Source organism: Erythrolamprus reginae, chromosome 2 (assembly GCF_031021105.1).
Source record: "Erythrolamprus reginae isolate rEryReg1 chromosome 2, rEryReg1.hap1, whole genome shotgun sequence".
NCBI lineage: Eukaryota > Metazoa > Chordata > Lepidosauria > Squamata > Dipsadidae > Erythrolamprus > Erythrolamprus reginae.
Genome location: NC_091951.1, coordinates 143,674,964 through 143,693,984, shown reverse-complemented (window position 1 = coordinate 143,693,984; position 19,021 = coordinate 143,674,964). Strand labels below are relative to the sequence as shown.

The 19,021-nt window shown below is 38.0% G+C and overlaps 1 protein-coding gene across 3 annotated transcripts in view; it reads left to right on the top strand.

The window, feature by feature from the left end:
- Positions 1-19,021, top strand: part of COX10 (cytochrome c oxidase assembly factor heme A:farnesyltransferase COX10) — a 121,009-nt gene that overhangs the window by 11,531 nt on the left and 90,457 nt on the right. For all 3 annotated transcript variants that reach the window (XM_070739740.1, XM_070739741.1, XM_070739743.1), the window contains one exon: positions 3,959-4,083. In XM_070739740.1, the coding sequence (XP_070595841.1) occupies positions 3,959-4,083 (125 nt within the window). The remainder of the gene's footprint in view (positions 1-3,958; positions 4,084-19,021) is intronic.

Here is a 19,021-nt window from a genome sequence, read left to right as displayed (position 1 = left end):
AGTCTTTTCAACTGAAAGCACAAGGATGTTCACTTGATTTCCTAATTATTGATTTATTAGCAATGGAATTCCTAATTCCAAATAGAGTCTTCAAGTATAAATCACAAGTAGTATGCTATGTTGGTTCCACTTCTGTATAACTGAATGGATTTAGTTGAGGGTGAGAAGCTGAAAGTCCTGTATTTCAGTAAGATTTAGAATAATAAGAGCTAGAAGGTCATCTAGTCCAATCCTGTTCAAGTAGGAGATCTTACACCATGGGTGTCAAACTCGCTGCGTCACTTTGCTGTACTGTGATGTTTCACAATGTTTTTCCCATTTGCAAAGCTGGGGTGGGCGTGAATTGTGTATTACACATCCAGCCCATGAGCCACCAGTTTAACACCCCTGTCATATATCATTTCTGACAAGTGGCTGTCTAGTCTCTTCTTGAAAGCCTCCAGTGATGAAGCACTCTCAACTTCTGAAGGCAAGCTGTTCCATTAGTTGATTGTTCTCTCTGTCAGAAATTTGTCCTTATTCCTTGGTTGATTGTCTCCTCGATTAGTTTCCATCCATTGTTCCTTGTCTGGTTTTCGGGTGCTTTGGAAAGGAGATTGTCTCCCTCTATTCTATGACAGCCCCTCAAACATTGGAACCCTGCTAACATGTCACCATTGGTCCTTCTCTTCACTAGACTAGCCATGCTCAGTTCTTGCAACCGTTCTTCATATGTTTTAGCATCTTGGCACCTAATCATGATTCATGTCGTTTACTCCTACTTTTTAGTCATATGAAATCTTTGTGGGATGTCAATCAGCTGGATAGGTTGAGATGGTAACATTCAGTATAAGTCATTATCCAGGCCATAGTGGAGATCCCATGGAAGTCTTGACTCAATGTCTGGAGGCTGTGAAGGATTGAAAGAGAAGTACAGTATCAGCCATACAAGTAGGCAAGACTAAGAATTCAATGCCATATAATTAAGAACTATTACTGTAACAACTATAGGAGCAAAATCTTGCAAGACTGAATGTGCTTCTCATAGGGAAGGGCTTTCCTGAGGCATTTCCAAATCTAATTTCTTGCCCTTTGCCCCAGCCCTGCTGTATTGACCATTACCTTGGTAGTGACTCTTCCACCTGTCATTCAGAGTCATTTCTTATGCTGTCTACAGGAAAGAACAAACTGAAATTAAATCCTTATAATAATTAAATAGAGTACTATTTTTAAATTTTGATCCGATTATTGTTAGGCTGAGGTTATTACTGTGAAGAAAATAACAGTGCCAAATAATAGCATTCTTTAAGGAACACGTTTGTGACTGAGGACTCATCCTAAATCCATGATTTTTACTAAATAGATACATAGGGGTGTTTGCATAATTCCAGCTGGTGTGTCAGCTATAGCTCTATTTGGAAGTTCTGATAAAAATCACCCATGAATTTTATTAGCTCTAGAAAGGACTGGTGAATTATATTTTACATGGGGGCTCCTTTAGGGACTGACTGGATGGAAACTGTAATTAGTACATAATGCAGAAGCCCATCTTCTGGTGAGTGAAAGCTTCTGGGATTTTATATATAATAGCAATGTTGAGGTACTATACCGATTGGCATTCAGTTTCCAAGTAAAATTCAGAGTCCTTGTTGTCACCTCTGGAGCCTATGTGCCTTAGTTCCTAGTTATTGGGAACATTTCCTAAGAATAGAATATTATTCCCTATTAGGAAGCTTAAGGTTTGAAATTTAGGGAAGAAAAATTGAGAAAACAATGCTTCTTGAATATGCTTCCAATGTTTCCATTCGTAAGAAATTCCTTACTTTTAGAAATTCAGATTGAACTCTCCCTGCTGATTTTTAACAGGGTGGGCAAGTGAAATTGTTCCAGAGAATATTGTGCAATTATTCCTGAAATGGATGCCAAAGGTGATAATGCTTTTTGTAGGACTTTATGATGGCATCATTCTTGATATATATAAATCTTCAGGAATCTTGATGGAGTGTAAGGTATGAGGTTATAATTATTAAATACATATGGGAAACTCTTGTGTTCAGTAACACTATCCTATTTTGGGTTAGTTCATCATGTTCTGTGGCACCATTTATTTTATTTATTATTTAGATTTGTTCCATGTTCTATACCTTTCAAGAAGCTATAGGAAGTTTAACATAAGAATATTTTATAATATAAGCCTTAAAGGTAAACACATATTTATTTGCTTTATCAAAGACTGAGATGATATTCTTGGCACTAAGAACTTTATTTATGGATATAAGGTCTGAGCCAGCTTACAGCAATAGCCAGCCAATTGGATAAAGTAGAATGTATTACAGCTGCTTTAATGAGATCCTGATAAGTTACAATGAAATTAACTTGGAGAAATCAATGAAGACTTTAATTAGAACACTGCCTCGGATGTGCTAGAATTCTTTGGGGGCATTAAAATAATAATGTTACAGAGATTGCTCCTCATTTCCCTATTTATAAATCGGCTAGTATCTTGCTATTATACATAAGTTTAAAGCAGTCTCTCTGATAAGTTTTAATTAAACTTCTAGTCTCAGTGTAAAAGAAAATATATGCCTTATTAATAGAAACATGTAGTGTAGCAAAACTTAATAAACACCAAATAGGAAGTCAGCAACATATGCCATTTGCATTTTTAGTTGTTACCACCAATTTCTGTGTTGTTTTTTTTGTTCATAAGCCATCAAGAGTAGCTACACAATCAAGAGGCTTTTAAATGTGGATGAATAAATACAGATAAAATGTGAATGAATGCTGTCAGTACAGTTAGACTCTGATTTATGACTACAATTGATTCCAAGATTTCTGTTGTTAACTAAGACAAATTTTAAAGTGAGTTTTGCCTCATTTTATGACTTTTCTTGCCCTAGTTGTTAAGTGAATCACTATGGTTGATAAGTCAGTAAGTCAGTTGTTTAGTGAATCTGGCTTTCCCATTGACTTTGCTTATCAGAAGATTGCAAAAGGCAATCACATGGCCTCTGGCACTGCAACCGTCATAAATATGAACCATTTGCCAAGCAGCTGAATTTTCATTACATGATCATGGGGATGCTGGAAAGGTAATAACTATGAAAAACCATCATAAGTCACTTTTTTTCAGTGCCGTTGTAACTTTGAACAATCACTAAACTATTGTAAATCAAGGATTATCTGTTATTAATGATTATAAATGTAAAAGGGCAAATTAAGATTATACCTATATTCTTCAAGCTTTGTCCCTAATAATGAAAGGATACAATTTATTTTCTAGAGTAGATTACTAATTTACATAAGGGGAACACATTTAAGTGGAAATATCTTTACTTTTTAATTTTTTTTAAAAAAATACTATGACTAAATAAAAGAATAAACATTAAAATGAACAATTAAAAATACATAAAAAATAGATGAAAAAATTACAAAAATAAAAACACAGTCTAATGGCCAGCAAATCTAAAATATTATGGCTAATATAATCTGGTACATCTATTAGAAATTTCATATCCATTTTTTGAATCAGAACATGTTCTCTATTAACCTTCAGACCCTTCTGGTTAATGTAATAGAATTGAAATGATTAAAGGAAAAGGAAGAAAGAAGCATAGGCCAAATTTCACCAATAGTCAATAAATTATAAATTATGTTTAACTAATACTCATTATTGTGTGTTGTAAAATTTTAAAATTCAATCATGTTTCTCAATATTCGCCCTTGTCTTACATCATTATTTTGTAGCAACGTTATATATTTTAAAATACTGGAACCAGTTAACCAGAATTTGCCTAATTTTTCCTGCCTCTGTTAAGGCAAGAGGCAGGATTATTTCTGTTCAACAAATGTAGTACTACTCTCCATGATTATTGTCTATTACTACCTTACTAATAATGTAACTGATGTGAAATGCATACAAAAGTATAAATTACCTTCTATTCGTTTATTAGTGCTGAATTGTTTGTGTATATTTCAGTCCTGGTTGTAGGTACGGCTTCAGCTGGATTTGCACTTGCACCCGTGCCGTTTGACTTAAATTGCTTCCTATTGGTCACCCTTGGAACAGGCTTGTCATCGTGTGCAGCTAATTCCATTAATCAGGTCAGTGTTTTATAAATAGCTTTTTCACATGTTTAGATCAGAAGCGACTTAAAAGTTTTCATTGGTACTGTTAAGGTTATACTATGGTGAATCAAAGGGTAAGCATGTGGAAACGAATGTCTATGTTAGGAAAATAAAAATGTGAAGTAAAGCAGCATAAGTGTTATCAGGAATGCACTGTAGAAAAGCAATGAATTGTATAAAGCTAAAGTTAGATCTTCTCAGCGGTGTTCCCAAATTTATTATCTAATGTCCAAGTAAAGGATTTTCTTTCTGCCTTTTGATTGTTTGATGCAAGGTGATACCTGCCTTGGTGCACTGATTTAAATTGGAGAAAACTCAGAAAATGTTGTACAACTCAGGTTTTTTTTCCAGATGTATAGAAGTTGATGCACAAAATCCAAATTTCTTAAGCTTCATAGTGCTATACAGACATCACAAATATATCTTTTTTTTAAAGTTGCATTGGCATAACAGCATTTGGGATAGGATGGTATAGAACACCCCACAGCCACTCATCCAAACAGATAAAGGATACAGTGGTACCTCGAGATACGAGTTTAATTCGTTCTGGACCTGGGCTCTTAAGTCGAGCAGCTCTTATCTCGAACGACTTTTCCCCATAGGAATTAATGTAAATAATTTTAATTGGTTCCAGCCCTCAAAAAACTCACAAAGTTAGTCTAAATTATGCAGAAAGACATGTTTTTAATGAAGAAATGTACATGTACATATAAATGAATAATGAAGTTTCTTTCACTTAACTTGTAAACTTTCTTAAACTTTTAAATTTACATATGTTCAACTTCTCTGCCACCCAATCCTGTAGGACAGAGGTCCCCAACCCTTTTTGCACCAGGGACCGGCTTTAAGCGATCAAGAGAGGAATGGGTGAATGAATGGACGGAGGGTGGGAAGGAAGGAAGGAAAGAAAGAGGGAAGGGACAGGAACAGAGGAAGGAAGCAAGGAAACTTATGAAAGGGGAGAGTAAGAGAGGAATGAGTGAAGGGAGGGAGGGAGGGAAGAAGGTGGGAAGGAGAAAGAAAAGAAGAAATAGAGGACGGGAAGGTAAAAGAGAGAAAGAAAAAGAGCAAGAAAGAAAGAAAGAAAGAAAGAAAGAAAGGGGGAAGGGACAGGAACAGAGGAAGGAAGCAAGGAAACTTATGAAAGGGGAGAGTAAGAGAGGAATGAGTGAAGGGAGGGAGGGAGGGAAGAAGGTGGGAAGGAGAAAGAAAAGAATAAATAGAGGAAGGGAAGGTAAAAGAGAGAAAGAAAAAGAGCAAGAAAGAAAGCTGCAAGCACCCCCCGAGCCCCCCAGGCCGGCTGCAACCTTTTAAAACACGCGTGCCGCTTCACAGCTGTCTCCTGAAACCGAACGCGGAAGTTAGCGTTTGGCTTCAGGAGACAGCTCCTTGGCGCTTGTATCTCGAATTTGGGCTTGTAAGTAGAACAAAAATATCTCTCCCCTCCCAGCTCTTATCTCGAGTTGCTCTTAAGTAGAGCAGCTCTTATGTCGGGGTTCCACTGTACTTGGAAACATTGCCCAAATGTGCTTTTTGAAAAATAAAAAAGGGGGGGGGGGACTTTTGGGACAACCATAGCCTGCATGATTGAGAATCTTCATAGACACTTGAGGTATTGCTTTTCATTCCAAGAAGTATCACTAGTGAATCCAAACTTTCTTTTTCTTTTTTGGTTTAAAAAACAGTTTGGGAGTTTCTCCTCCCTACCCACTCCTGAAAAAGATATAAGGCTTTTGTCTGCATTCTGCATGCTATTTCTTAATTTCCAATTTAGAGAGTTTAGCTTCATTGGAATTAATTTAAAGAAATTGGAAAGAAACGTTAGGCATACAAAATAAATTCATTCACTAAAATGTATCACTAAATAACTTCCTATTTTTACATATATGAGTTTAAGCTTCTTCTCCCTCCCAAGCCAAGAAAAGACTATCAGAATGGTTATTTTCATTTTTAAGTAATTGTAGCTGGGAATTATGTCCAACTCTCAAACTATAATTAATTCAAATTATGATCTATTCTAACTCAACACACTGATTTCAATTAAACTATATTTAGTTTTAGTATAGTTGATATCAAGGTTTAGTTGACTGAACACTGGCTAATTGAAAACGTACTTGAACGAATAAGGAGGCTTGCAAAATCTGCAGACCCACTATGTAAAAATATAGTACAATTCATTGGTACATTCAGAGTAAGGTACAATATGCAGCTTGATTTGAATTGTCTCGTTTTTAATTCTATTTCTTAAATTTTTAACATTAAAAACATACTACATATCTATGTTTCTCAAGCTTAAGATATCAACATCTATTTCGTTATTTTCATACATTATTCCATCTCGATTATATGTTATATGATATTCACACTTATATCTACATTTCTCAAATATTAAATTAACTATCTTAATTGAGAACTTGTGTTTTTCAGACATGATAGCTTATTCTGGAAAGCAAAGTTCATATAATCATAAAATTTAAGGATTGGAACATACCTTTCAGATCATCTAGTGCAACCTATTCTCCAATGACAAATGAATTACTACCATATCCCAAATACCTTGTCCAGACTGGACAGATCGGTGATCTGTAGCAGGAGTTTTATATCTCAACCCCACCCCCAGATGTGAACGTTTTTATTTCCTGGAATGCCTGATCATTTTTTCCTTTGTTTCCTGTGGGACCCCATCAAGTTCTCATGGGTCATCCTAGGGTTCCAAGAGATGCAGTTTTAAAAAAACTTTGTGTGTGACATCTCTCCAATAATATAATAATCATTTCCCTTTTCCTGTATTTAAGCTCCTTCATGCCCAAATGTTTAGATATAACTTCTTATATATAAAATGCCTCCTTTGCTTGATACAAGGTCCAGTTTAAAGACTTTCAGATCAGACTTTTAAAGTATCTTCCCAGTATATTCTTCACAGCTCTCATGAAGTATATCTAATCCCTTGTCAGGCATCTGTCTTCATGGAAATTCATACCATGATTAAAGAATCCAAAGTATTTCCATAGTCAATTGTTCATTTCCAGTATTCCTCCATGTAGTGTTTTCAAAGGATGAATGGCCTGGATCAATGGAAGGAGATTTTTCTTCCTGTTCAAAGAGATTGTCCATTTCTGCCAGGCTTATGGAATATAATACCATAATAAGAAAAGCAAAACATAGAAACATAGAAGTCTGACGGCAGAAAAAGACCTCCTGGTCCATCTAGTCTGCCCTTATACTATTTTCTGTATTTTATCTTAGGATGGATATGTGTTTATCCCAGGCATGTTTAAATTCAGTTACTGTGGATTTATCTACCACGTCTGCTGGAAGTTTGTTCCAAGGATCTACTACTCTTTCAGTAAAATAATATTTTCTCATGTTGCTTTTGATCTTTCCCCCAACTAACTTCAAAAGGAGCAATCTGTTCCATTTTCATTCAATTGCTTCTTTAAATATTATTAGCAAAGTGTGCATGAGGCACATACAATTTGTTGATTGACTAATTCAAGCTGTGATGATGATGACTCCCGTTTAGTTGGTCAAGATTTGTTCATTGCATTGATTAGACTTTTGATTTATTTTGCCTTTATTAATTTTAAAGTGGTGTTGATTCAATGCATAGAGGAAAATTGTGGGAAAACTTGAGTTACAACTGTAAATTTGCTTCATTTTATTTAAAGTGCAAATTTGCTTCAGTTAATTATAATGATGTATGAAAACAACTGTACAAGATTGATGTGCCATTCCTGGAGGTCTCTCTGTTTCAGTACCTATTTTTAAAAAGTTAAATGTGCATACTTGCCTTTGTCCTTTTCTTTTTTTATTCCTTCATTAATGTCCTATATAAAATCATGTTTTATATCTAATAATTACTACTGAATACTTGTTACAATATGCGTTTGATAGCTGTTTATGTTCTCCTGAGTAGGAAGTTTCTGTCAGTTCCTCCTCTTTGGGACAGAAGCTTGAATCCACTCCTTTTTAGAGCTGAACACTCCTCTTCCTCAATCCCTGAAGCTTTTGGCAGCAGGTCTTTATTTGGAGAAGTAGAAAAAAAATTAGCAAGAAGACTCTGGGGTACTTTCTAAAGTGGCAGAGGAAAACAGCTTTCCCTTGTGTCGGTTCTTCCATCTTATCATTCTTTCCACTTGGCTTTTTTTCATCATCTACGAGACTTCCTGGCTTTGTCTATACTAGACCTTTCAGTGTTCAATCCAAGATTTCTAATCTTCTATAGTAAATTCAAGGATGGAACAGTTTTTCTTTAGCCTCATCATGCCGTCTGTTAAAAAGGATAGGTTGCCCTATCCTTTATTCTTTAACTCTTGGTTATATTATGTGGAATCTTAAAATTAGTTATGTATAATGTGTTTCGTAACTTACTAGTTTCAGACAGTGAGCAATTTAAGATTTGATAATACCAAGGCTTATGATACTGTATATACGCATAGGTAAGACAAGTAAGCCAAAATTTATTAGATGGTCATTTTGAATTGACTAAAAATCGCTGCATAGCTTGTGGTTTGAGCAACCTCAGTGAGCAAGAAGTCCTGTTAGTGATTTATATACCGTGTTTTATGCCATAAATACTGTGTGCATAAGACACACCATTTTTCCTCCTAAAAGTGGGTGAAAATTTAGGTGCAACTTATGGCCTCCTGAACCCTCCCTCCATTACATGTTCATCCTCCTCGGCCCCAGAAGCATTCTGCAGTGCTCTGCATGGACTGTTTTCTCCAAAAACACATTTTTGGCTGGACTGCTTCTGGGAGCCTGGGAGGGTGAAAATGCAATGTGTAGAAAGCTTGGGAGCCCCAAAACAGGCCATTTTTGGTGAAAATGGGCCGTGTGGAGGCCAAACCCTTTTCCTCCCCTTGTATTCCTCCTGTAAATATAGGTATACCTTATAGTCTGGTGTGTCGTATAGCCCCAAAAATATGATATATGTTACTTACACATTTACTAGATGTTTATAAGGTTTTTTTTAAAAAAAAAATGGGATATCCAGTACATGAAGGACTTAATAGGTAATAACCAACACTTGAATTGAGACCGGTGACTAATTGGTAGCCAGTGCAGACTTACAGAGCGTTGGTGTTATTTATTTTATTTATTATTTATTTATTGGATTTGTATGCCGCCCCTCTCCGTGGACCTGGATGCAGCCATGTGTCACCTCCCATTTGTTCGAAACCAGTTATATGGGCATATTGAGGTGTGCCCATAACAACTTGCACGGCTACATTCTGGATGACCTGCAGTCTCCGGACACTCTTCAAGGGTAGTCCCCATGTCGAGTGCATTGCAGTAATCAAGACAGGAGGTGATGAGGGCCTGAGTGACTGTGCGCAAAGCCTCCTGGTCCAAATAGGGCCACAACTGGAATACCAGGCAAATCTGGGCAAAGGCCCCCCTGGCCACAGCCGAGAGATGGTAATTAATGCTCAGCTATGGATCCAGGAGGACACCCAAGTTGTCTGAGGGGTTTAGAATTCCCTCCCGCCGCCCCCCCCCCCCCCAAGAACAATGGCCGAACAGATAGGTTGGTCCTTTGGAGGAAATGCCCAGAGCCACTCGGTCTTGTTTGGATTGAACTTGCTCCTGTTGGCTCCCATCCAGACCCTTACAGCTTCCCGGCACCGGCCCATCACATCAACCGCTTCACTGAATTGTCATGGGGTGATGTATAACTGGGTATCATCAGCATACTGATGATACTTCATCCCACGCCCTTGGTGATCTCACCCAGTGGCTTCATGTAATTGTTAAATAGAAGGGGGGAGACAGACCCCTGCGGTATCCACAATTAGAGACCGAGGTGTGGACCTCTGCCCCCCACTAACACCGACTGTGAGCGGCCCGAGAGGTAGGAAGAGAGTCACTTTAAAATGGTGCCTCCCACTCCCAGTTCCTCCAGCCGTGGCAGAAGAATACCATGGTCAATGATATCAAAGACCGCTGAGAGGTTACGAAGCACCAGGATAGAGAAATAACCTCTGTTCCGGGCCCACCAGTGATCACCCATCAGTGTGACCAAAGTGGTTTCTGTGCTGTGACCAGTCTTGAAACCAGACTGAAAAGGGTCTAGATAATCGGCTTCATCCAAGGACTGTCGGAGTTGGAGTGCCACCACCTTCTCGACAACCAGAAAGGGCAGGTTGGAGACTGACCTAAAGTTCTTCAACTCGGCTAGGTCCAGAGATGGTTTCTTGAGGAGGGATTGCACAACTGCTTCATTCAGCAGCTGCAGAAAGGACCCCTCACTCAAGGAAGTGTTAATCAACACCTGGATGCAGCCACGTGTCACCTCCCAGTTGGTCGAAACCAGCCATATTTAATGGTATTTAATTCTAGAAAAATATTTTTGGACAGAAGATATGTCAGATCCATTTAACTGTATTGTTTCTTTTGTTTCATCCATAGTTTCTATATTTTCAATTCAGAATACTTCTTTACCTCTAAAATTCTCTGTGGAAGTTATCCTGGCATAAGCATTTGTCTTGCTGTGTTTTTGAAACTGAATTGGTATGCAGAAATCATGCTGGTTGATGCCTGTTGGGAAATTAAAATGCTTGGACCATTTCAATCAATGCAGGATTTAAAAACTGTTATTATAGTTACAACTGTTGCTACTCTTGAGGGCCTCAGCCAGAAGACAGTTAAACCAGCAAGTTTCCCATAGAAGAAAAGCTTCCTTAGCTGTATTGCTTCCAATATGCAACATCTGTAGCAAAAGGTTAGGCATAATTTCAAAAATGTGGAGTGCTGCCCACATTTTATTATGTAATTTTACATTCGAAAGCCCTCCTCTATGAATATATGAATCTTATCAGGTGCTCCTCTAAGACCCTTTTATAATATCCTCTCATTTATTTATTAAATTTATATGCCACCAATCTCACTGTCGTTATTCTGCCTAGTTTACCATATGGTAAAATAACATCACATTATATAACAAGGGTGTCAAACTCACAGCCCGCAGGCAACACCCACCCATTTTAGCAAAGGGGGAAAACTTGTGATATGTCATGTGATGACATCACGACATAAGGTTGACTCCCCTGTTATTATTAATAAATATAACTCTCAAATTAACAGGATTGGTCAAGGTACGGGGCAGTATAGGATGCGTTAAAGGTCGGCTCTTCTGTTTAATCCTTGTACAGTAATACCTCATGATACGAACTTAATTGGTGCAAGGAGGAGGTTCGTAAGACGAAAGGTTTGTAAGATGAAACATTGTTTCCCATAGGAAACAATGTAAAGTCAATTAATCCGTGCAACCAAAAAAACCCCCGCAAAAAAACGGCTTTCGGCGACTGCTGGGAAGCGGCGCGGCTGTTTTAAAAGGTGACAGCCGGCTTGGGGGGCTTCCCAACACCCCCCCCCCCGAACCTGGGTTTGGGGTTCGGGGGGTGCTGGCAAGCCCCCCAGGCCGGCTGCGACCTTTTAAAACAGCCGCGCCGCTTCCCAGCTGTCTCCTGAAGCCGAACGCTAAAGCCGAACTTCCGCGTTCGGCTTCGGGAGACAGCTGGGAAGCAGCGCGGCTGTTTTAAAAGGTGACAGCTGGGCTGGGGGGGCTTCCCAGCAACCTCCCGAACCGAACCCGGGGTTCAGAAAAATTTTGCCTCTTCTTACGAACTTTGTTCGAGTTACGAACCGGCGTTCGGGAGGCTTCTGGGAAGCCCCGCCACCCGGCTGTCACCTTTTAAAACAGCCGCGCGGCTTCCCAGCAGTCTCCGAACGCCGGTTCGTAACTCGAAAAAAGTTTGTAAGAAGAGGCAAAATTTTTCTGAACCCCGGGTTCGTATCACGAGTTGTTCGTAAGACGAGGGGTTCGTATCTTGAGGTACCACTGTACAGTGATATGCCTCTGGGCCAATCAGCTGAGCCAAAGGTTTTAAAGCTCTTTCAGAAGGTGAAGAGGAAGGGGGCAAATCAGCTCAAGTGATATGATGTTTCAGAATGCGAGAGACACAGCAGAAAAGGCTCTTCTCTTGGACCCCAACAAACAGAATTACTTGACTGAAGGCCTCTGCAGTGTGCCCCCACTACTGGCGCGTGTGAAGAGGCCAATCCTATTGAGCTGAAATGGGAGTAAAAAAAGAAAGAGAAAAGATCACTGATAAACAGAAATTCAGTTTTGTTTTACTTTCTGGTGGCTGACTTTGGAATTTGATCAATGTACAAGCTTTTGATTTCATATTTTTAAAAAATGTGTTCAGCAGAAAATTTTATTTGTAAGATTCTTAGGTGTTTAATTCTAACAATATCCAGTATTGATTTCCTTTCTCCTTTTTGATACATTTTATTGCTGTTATTTTCCATACTTTCCAATTTTCCATACTTTCCAATTTTGATACATTTTATTGCTGTTATTTTCCATACGTTCCAATAAGAACTTCCGTTAATAAACAAATACTTGTGGTTAATTCAAATATTCAGATATTAGTCAATTCAGTTTTCATTTTCCATTTAATTAGCTGAATGTGTATAAAAATGTAACTTTACACATTGAAAGTGACACTTTTTTGTTACATAATGGCATTTTTCCCACTTAGCTACATTTTATTCTTAACTACAGGCAAGTAGTTAAAAGGATTAAAAGTAAATTAATTTCTGTTGTTCTTGGATTCTCTTCCTGGATCAAGTCAGTCTTGGATTTTTCTAACTGAAGTACATGATGCCAAAAGGAAGTCGTCTTGCTGCATAATTTAGTAAGATGAAAAGCAAGAAACCTAAAAAGGAAGCAACTTCCTGGTGATCCTTTTCAGATAGTATTGACTGAAGTATTGGAAAATATTTATTTATTTATTTTTATTTATTATATTTTGTCAAACAAAAACAGGAATAATATTAAAATACAATGACAGAGACAGTAGGCATGCTAGTGCACTTATTCACAGCCCCTCTACAGACCTCTTAAGTATAAAGTGAAATCCATGCAAGTAAATTTATGACTAAAACAGTGAAAATTTGTAACTGAGACAACTGAATCAGGTTGAGTATTCCAGACTTTGACAACTCTATTACAAAGATCTTTTTTTTTAATAGTCAAGATTTACACTAGTTTAAAGCGGGTTGTTCGTGCACTTATTATTGCAGTTAAAACAGAAAAATATAACCCAAGTAACTGCCCATATTTCATAAATTGAGAGGGAGAAGATCAGCTTGTTGTCTTATGGTTAGAACATGATGAGAAGACTTTTATTAAGCATTACAACCTGCGTTTTGCTTTCTTGAAAAAGAAAGTTTTGTATTCCCCAGGAATAAAGGTGAAATTTGATCATGAACGTATGTCTCAATTTAATCTGGATAAGCCTTTCAAGTTACATGTAATATGTTGTGATCTTTGGATGGAATACTTTAAAAAAACCGGGACATGTAGCCAGTAATATTTTTGAATGAATAGAGAATGGGGAGTCAATACGCGTGACTTCTGTGTATTTCATTTGAGATTAACACCTGATGCATCTGTTTTTTTCTGAAGTTCCTTTTTGTTTCTGCTGAGCAGAGAGCCTGCAGCAGGCAGATCTTCCTTTCATCTTTCTCTGATGATCAAAAGATTCCCAAGTTGTGGTTATTAAAACCTGATGTTTAAGTTCTGGAGTACAAGACTGTCGGTGTAGGAGGCAGCCGATGATGTAATTTACAGTATGTAATAAATATCTGGGAAGTGCAATGCTGGAATCTATCTCTGTACTCAAAAGAGTTCTGATATATGTTGCTTTGATATTTAACTGTTTGGCAGGCTTCATTAGTGGTTACTTTGAGACTCATAACTTATGAGTCGTATAATTCATAACTGGAACTCCACAAGATCAAGTGAGCATGAAGAAATCTTCAATATTGAGGAAGAATGGCTCAACCATAAGCAGTAAAAATGACTAGCACTTAGAGGTCTAACCTTCATAAATACAATAAATTTTAAAAGCAGAGATCATCTTTCCAAAGCATGAATTATTTGACCTGTGACTGAAACTTGATAAAGTATCTCTGGTAGAATGTAATAAATTAGTGAGTGATGTTAGGAAGACATCTTGAGTTATAAGCATGCTAGAATTACCCATGGAGCATGCAGGTGATGGTGGGGAGGCTTTTCTAATATTTGGGCTTGGAGTTTACTTTATAAGCCAAGTTAAATGGCTTTATAAACCAACAAAATAATAATTGTGATATAAAGTAAAGAAGATATATTTCTGATACTACTTTACACACTTTATTTGTGTGTTTTCAACTTTGGTGAAAGTTCCAAGTATTTAATAATAGAGATCTGAATGCCAAGTAAACGATTTTCTGTGATGTACTCAATTCATTGGGAATGTTCCTAAGCTAAAAATGTATTGTTTAAGCACTTGTTTCATTTGTTTTTTAAAAAAAACACTTGCAAAAAAGTAGACTTACATTTATTTCCATTACAGAGTCTCTTCTAACAAATTCTAATAGATTTCTTTTTTAAAAAATGAAGGAAAGATGCATTCCACAAAGCAGGTACTATTTGACAGAAGGAAGAGAAGGGACAGAGACGAAGGGAACAGGCTTCTTGGATCCTGCTAAAGAATATTGCTTTACAAGAAAACCTGGAGGTATCTGGTTGAACCTGAACTGTGGAGAAGTGGTCCCAGAAATAACTTGACTCTAGCACTTTAATTTAGATCTGGAAGCCCACTGGGAACCAATGTAATATGTGAAGCAGTAGCGCTATATTAGGCATAGCATGGTGCACCCAAAACTGCTCACACAACTGCATTCTAGAGTAGCTGCAGTTTCTGAATGTTCTTTTAAAAAGGTCATGAGTAGAGTGCATTACAGTAGTCCAGCTGGGAGGCAACTAGGACATAGTGACTGTGAGCAGAATCCCCTGTTCCCCCCCCCCTCCAAATGACACAGACTTAATTTACGTAGCCATGTAAGATGAATTAGTACAAATGAACCAACTATTAAGGCTTGCCATTTGCTTTTGAGCAGAGCTGCAAACCCAGAAGAATCCCTCTTAAAATCTTCAGTCTTGCTAAAGTTCAGTTGAAACCTGTTCTTCCCCATCCAGCTCTTTATAGCCTCCAGACACTGGGAAAATTATTAGATTATGAAGGGCAGAATATACACAAGTACATTAGTATATGAAGGCATTTAAGCCTGTGCCAATAAAGGACCCTATTCAGCAGCTTAAATAGGAGTGAGGGGGAAATGGAGCCTTGAAGGATATCCCAGAGTGCAGAGATCTGGCAGAGGGAGATGATCTAACCCAAAGTAGATTCACCAACTCCTTAAGGCAGTCCAAAAAGATACTGAAAACTATTGAGAGGTCAAGGATACATGCAGAGTATCTATCCTTAGATTGCCAGAGATCATTCACATGCATCATCAGTGCCATTTTGGTACTATAGCCTGACCTGGAACTTGATTGAAAAGGATCTAGATAATCTGCTTTCTCTTTGCAACTGCATGTCTACTACCCTACTTAACAACTTTCCCCTAGAAGGAAAGTTTGGAAATCAAATGAAAACTGTTCAGTTCAGTACAGTACAATTCAGCAATGGCTGAATTAGCTGAATCCAGCTAGAAATCATCATCTAGAAGGCCTTAGTTAGACAGGTTGGATAGGGATCTAATGTACTTAAAGATTCAAGAACTTTATCGCCTTTATGAGGACAAATCCACTCAGATTCCTCCGAGATAACATAATAAGACCACATCAACCATCAGGATGGATCAATTAAGAGTTCGTTCCTCCTTTCGTAACATGGACCACAATTTGTTTGGAGTAAGGGATTAACATAAATCTCCCCACAGCCTCGTATCAGAATATATTATCACTGCCCTGATACAAAACCCAGATTTACTTTGCAGAGGTCAGGGCATCAATAGATCAAATCCGTGGTGGATATGGGACTCCAAAGTAGCTTATGATCAAGGGCTCAGGGAAGGCAAATTGAAGATCCCCAGAAACAAGTCTGGGAATTTTACTGCCAACACATTTACAACAGCTTTTTAGGAAGGAAAATTCACCACAAGCAACTCCCCATGGCCAACTCGTCACAGCCAACTCACCACAGAACAACTATCCATGGCCAACTCACCTTAGGACACCGTGGGACAAGAGTTACACTAAAATCAAAGAAATGGTAAAATAGAGTAATTTTTTAAAGGATGGGGGGAAAAAAGACAAAATGAAACATAAATGACAAAGATTAAAATATTTTAAATAATTGAATTGGTCAATAGTCCCTTGGTCAGTTATCCTTCAGTGAATTGTCCGTTCCAAGCAAAGAGGATTGCAATAACAGTAGCACTTTGATTTATATTCTGCTTCACAGTGCTTTACGGAGTCAGCATATTGTCCCCAACAATCTGGGTCCTCATTTTATCAACCTCAGAAGAATGGAAAGTTGATAATAATAATAATAATAATAATAATAATAATAATAATAACAACAACAACAACAACAACAACAACAACAACAGCATTGGAAGGGACCTTGGATATGTTCTAGTAGGGAAGGAAACAATACTTGAGCTGTTCAGAATCGAACTCCTAGAGTGAGCAGTGAGTTAGAATGCAGTTCTGCATTCTAACCACTGCACCATCACTGTTCAGTATGAAAATAGCAATCTCATTTCTTATTTCAGGCCAACTTCATAAAAAGACTTTCACAAAGCAGCATCACAAAGCTTAGTACCGGGAATAATACATGCATTGATGGGAATAAGGAGATCGCTGACCATTTCAATAGCTACTTCTGTTCAGTTTTCTCAAAAGACACCTTACAAAATAATACTATAGAGGGATATAGCATTGCTTCCAGCTGTACGGATTCAGCTCCAGTGATCTTAGAAGCCGATGTCTTAGAAGAACTTGAAAGATTAAAGATAAATAAGGCAATGGGTCCAGATGGCATCCACCCCAGAGTTCTTAAAGAACTCAGATCTGTCATTGCTACCCCCCTGACTAATTTGTTTAACCAATCCCTGTTAACAGGAGATGTTCCTGAGGATTGGAGAATGGCCAGTGTTGTGCCTATCCACAAGAAGGGCAGTAGAGAAGAAGCTGGTAACTACAGGCCAGTTAGCTTGACATCAGTTGTAGTCAAAATGATGGAGACTCTACTCAAAAAGAGGATAAATCAGCATCTAAAAAACAATAACTTATTGGACCCAAATCAGCATGGCTTTACTGAAGGCAAATCGTGTCAGACTAATCTCATTGAGTTCTTTGACTATGTCACAAAGTTGTTGGATGAAGGTGGTGCCGTGGATATTGCCTATCTGGACTTCAGCAAAGCCTTTGATACGGTTCCACATAAAGAGCTGATAGATAAATTAGTGAAGATTGGACTTAATCCCTGGATAGTTCAGTGGATTTCAAGCTGGCTGAAGCATAGACATCAGAGAGTTATTGTTAATGGCGAGTATTCTGAGCAGAGACAGGTTACAAGCGGTGTGCCACAAGGGTCTGTTCTGGGTCCTATTCTTTTTAATATGTTTGTGAGTGACATAGGGGAAGGTTTGGTAGGGAAGGTTTGCCTATTTGCCGATGACTCTAAAGTGTGCAATAGGGTTGATATTCCTGGAGGGGTCTGTAATATGGTAAATGATTTAGCGTTACTAGATAAATGGTCAAAGCAATGGAAACTGCAGTTTAATGTTTCCAAATGTAAAATAATGCACTTGGGGAAAAGGAATCCTCAATCTGAGTATTGCATTGGCAGTTCTGTGTTAGCAAAAACTTCAGAAGAGAAGGATTTAGGGGTAATGATTTCTGACAATCTCAAAATGGGTGAACAGTGCAGTCAGGTTACCAAGTAGAATGCTTGGCTGCATAGCTAGGGGTATAAGAAGCAGGAAGAGGGAGATTGTGATCCCCTTATATAGAGCGCTGGTGAGACCACATTTGGAGTACTGTGTTCAGTTCTGGAGACCTCACCTACAAAAAGATATTGACAAAATTGAACGGGTCCAAAGACGGGCTACAAGAATGGTGGAAGGTCTTAAGTATAAAACGTATCAGGAAAGACTTAATGAACTCAATCTGTATAGTCTGGAAGACAGAAGGAAAAGGGGGGACATGATCGAAACATTTAAATATGTTAAAGGGTTAAATAGGGTTCAGGAGGGAAGTGTTTTTAACAGGAAAGTGAACACAAGAACAAGGGGACACAATCTGAAGTTAGTTGGGGGAAAGATCAAAGGCAACATGAGAAAATATTATTTTACTGAAAGAGTAGTAGATCCTTGGAACAAACTTCCAGCAGACGTGGTTGGTAAATCCACAGTAACTGAATTTAAACATGCCTGGGATAAACATATATCCATTGTAAGATAAAATACAGGAAATATTATAAGGGCAGACTAGATGGACCATGAGGTCTTTTTCTGCCGTCAGTCTTCTATGTTTCTATGTTTACACATCAGACTATCTGTAATGTCCCATTCCTGTCCCACAATCACAGCTGATGTTATGCAAAAAAAAAAAAGTTGGACACACCTGTCTGACCGAATCTCAGCCCATACTTTGCCAAGTTTCAGTAATTCATATCCGGTTGGCCCATTGATTCATAATTATATGAATGGGGCAAACCATATTACAGATTGATTTTAAATTAAGCAGCAACTGCCAGAGATTGCACATTGACTTTTGGGTTTACTATGGGTTTGTGCATGTATGTGCATGTGAATTGCATTCTATATTATTTCTACCAATATAGAATGCAATCTATAGTCTCTCCAGATGTTATTAGTGGCAACTGCAGTGTGCTATCATTTAACTAATCTTTTTAAAGTGAGAGTTTGGAGAGAGAGAAACAATTTACCTTTATGATGGATCTTCAGGAAAACTTCAGTTGCATTGCTCTTTTTTAGATGCACTCCAGATTTTTCCTGTAAATTCTGATGGCTGGAAGAACAAAGACATGTTAAAGAGCAGCAG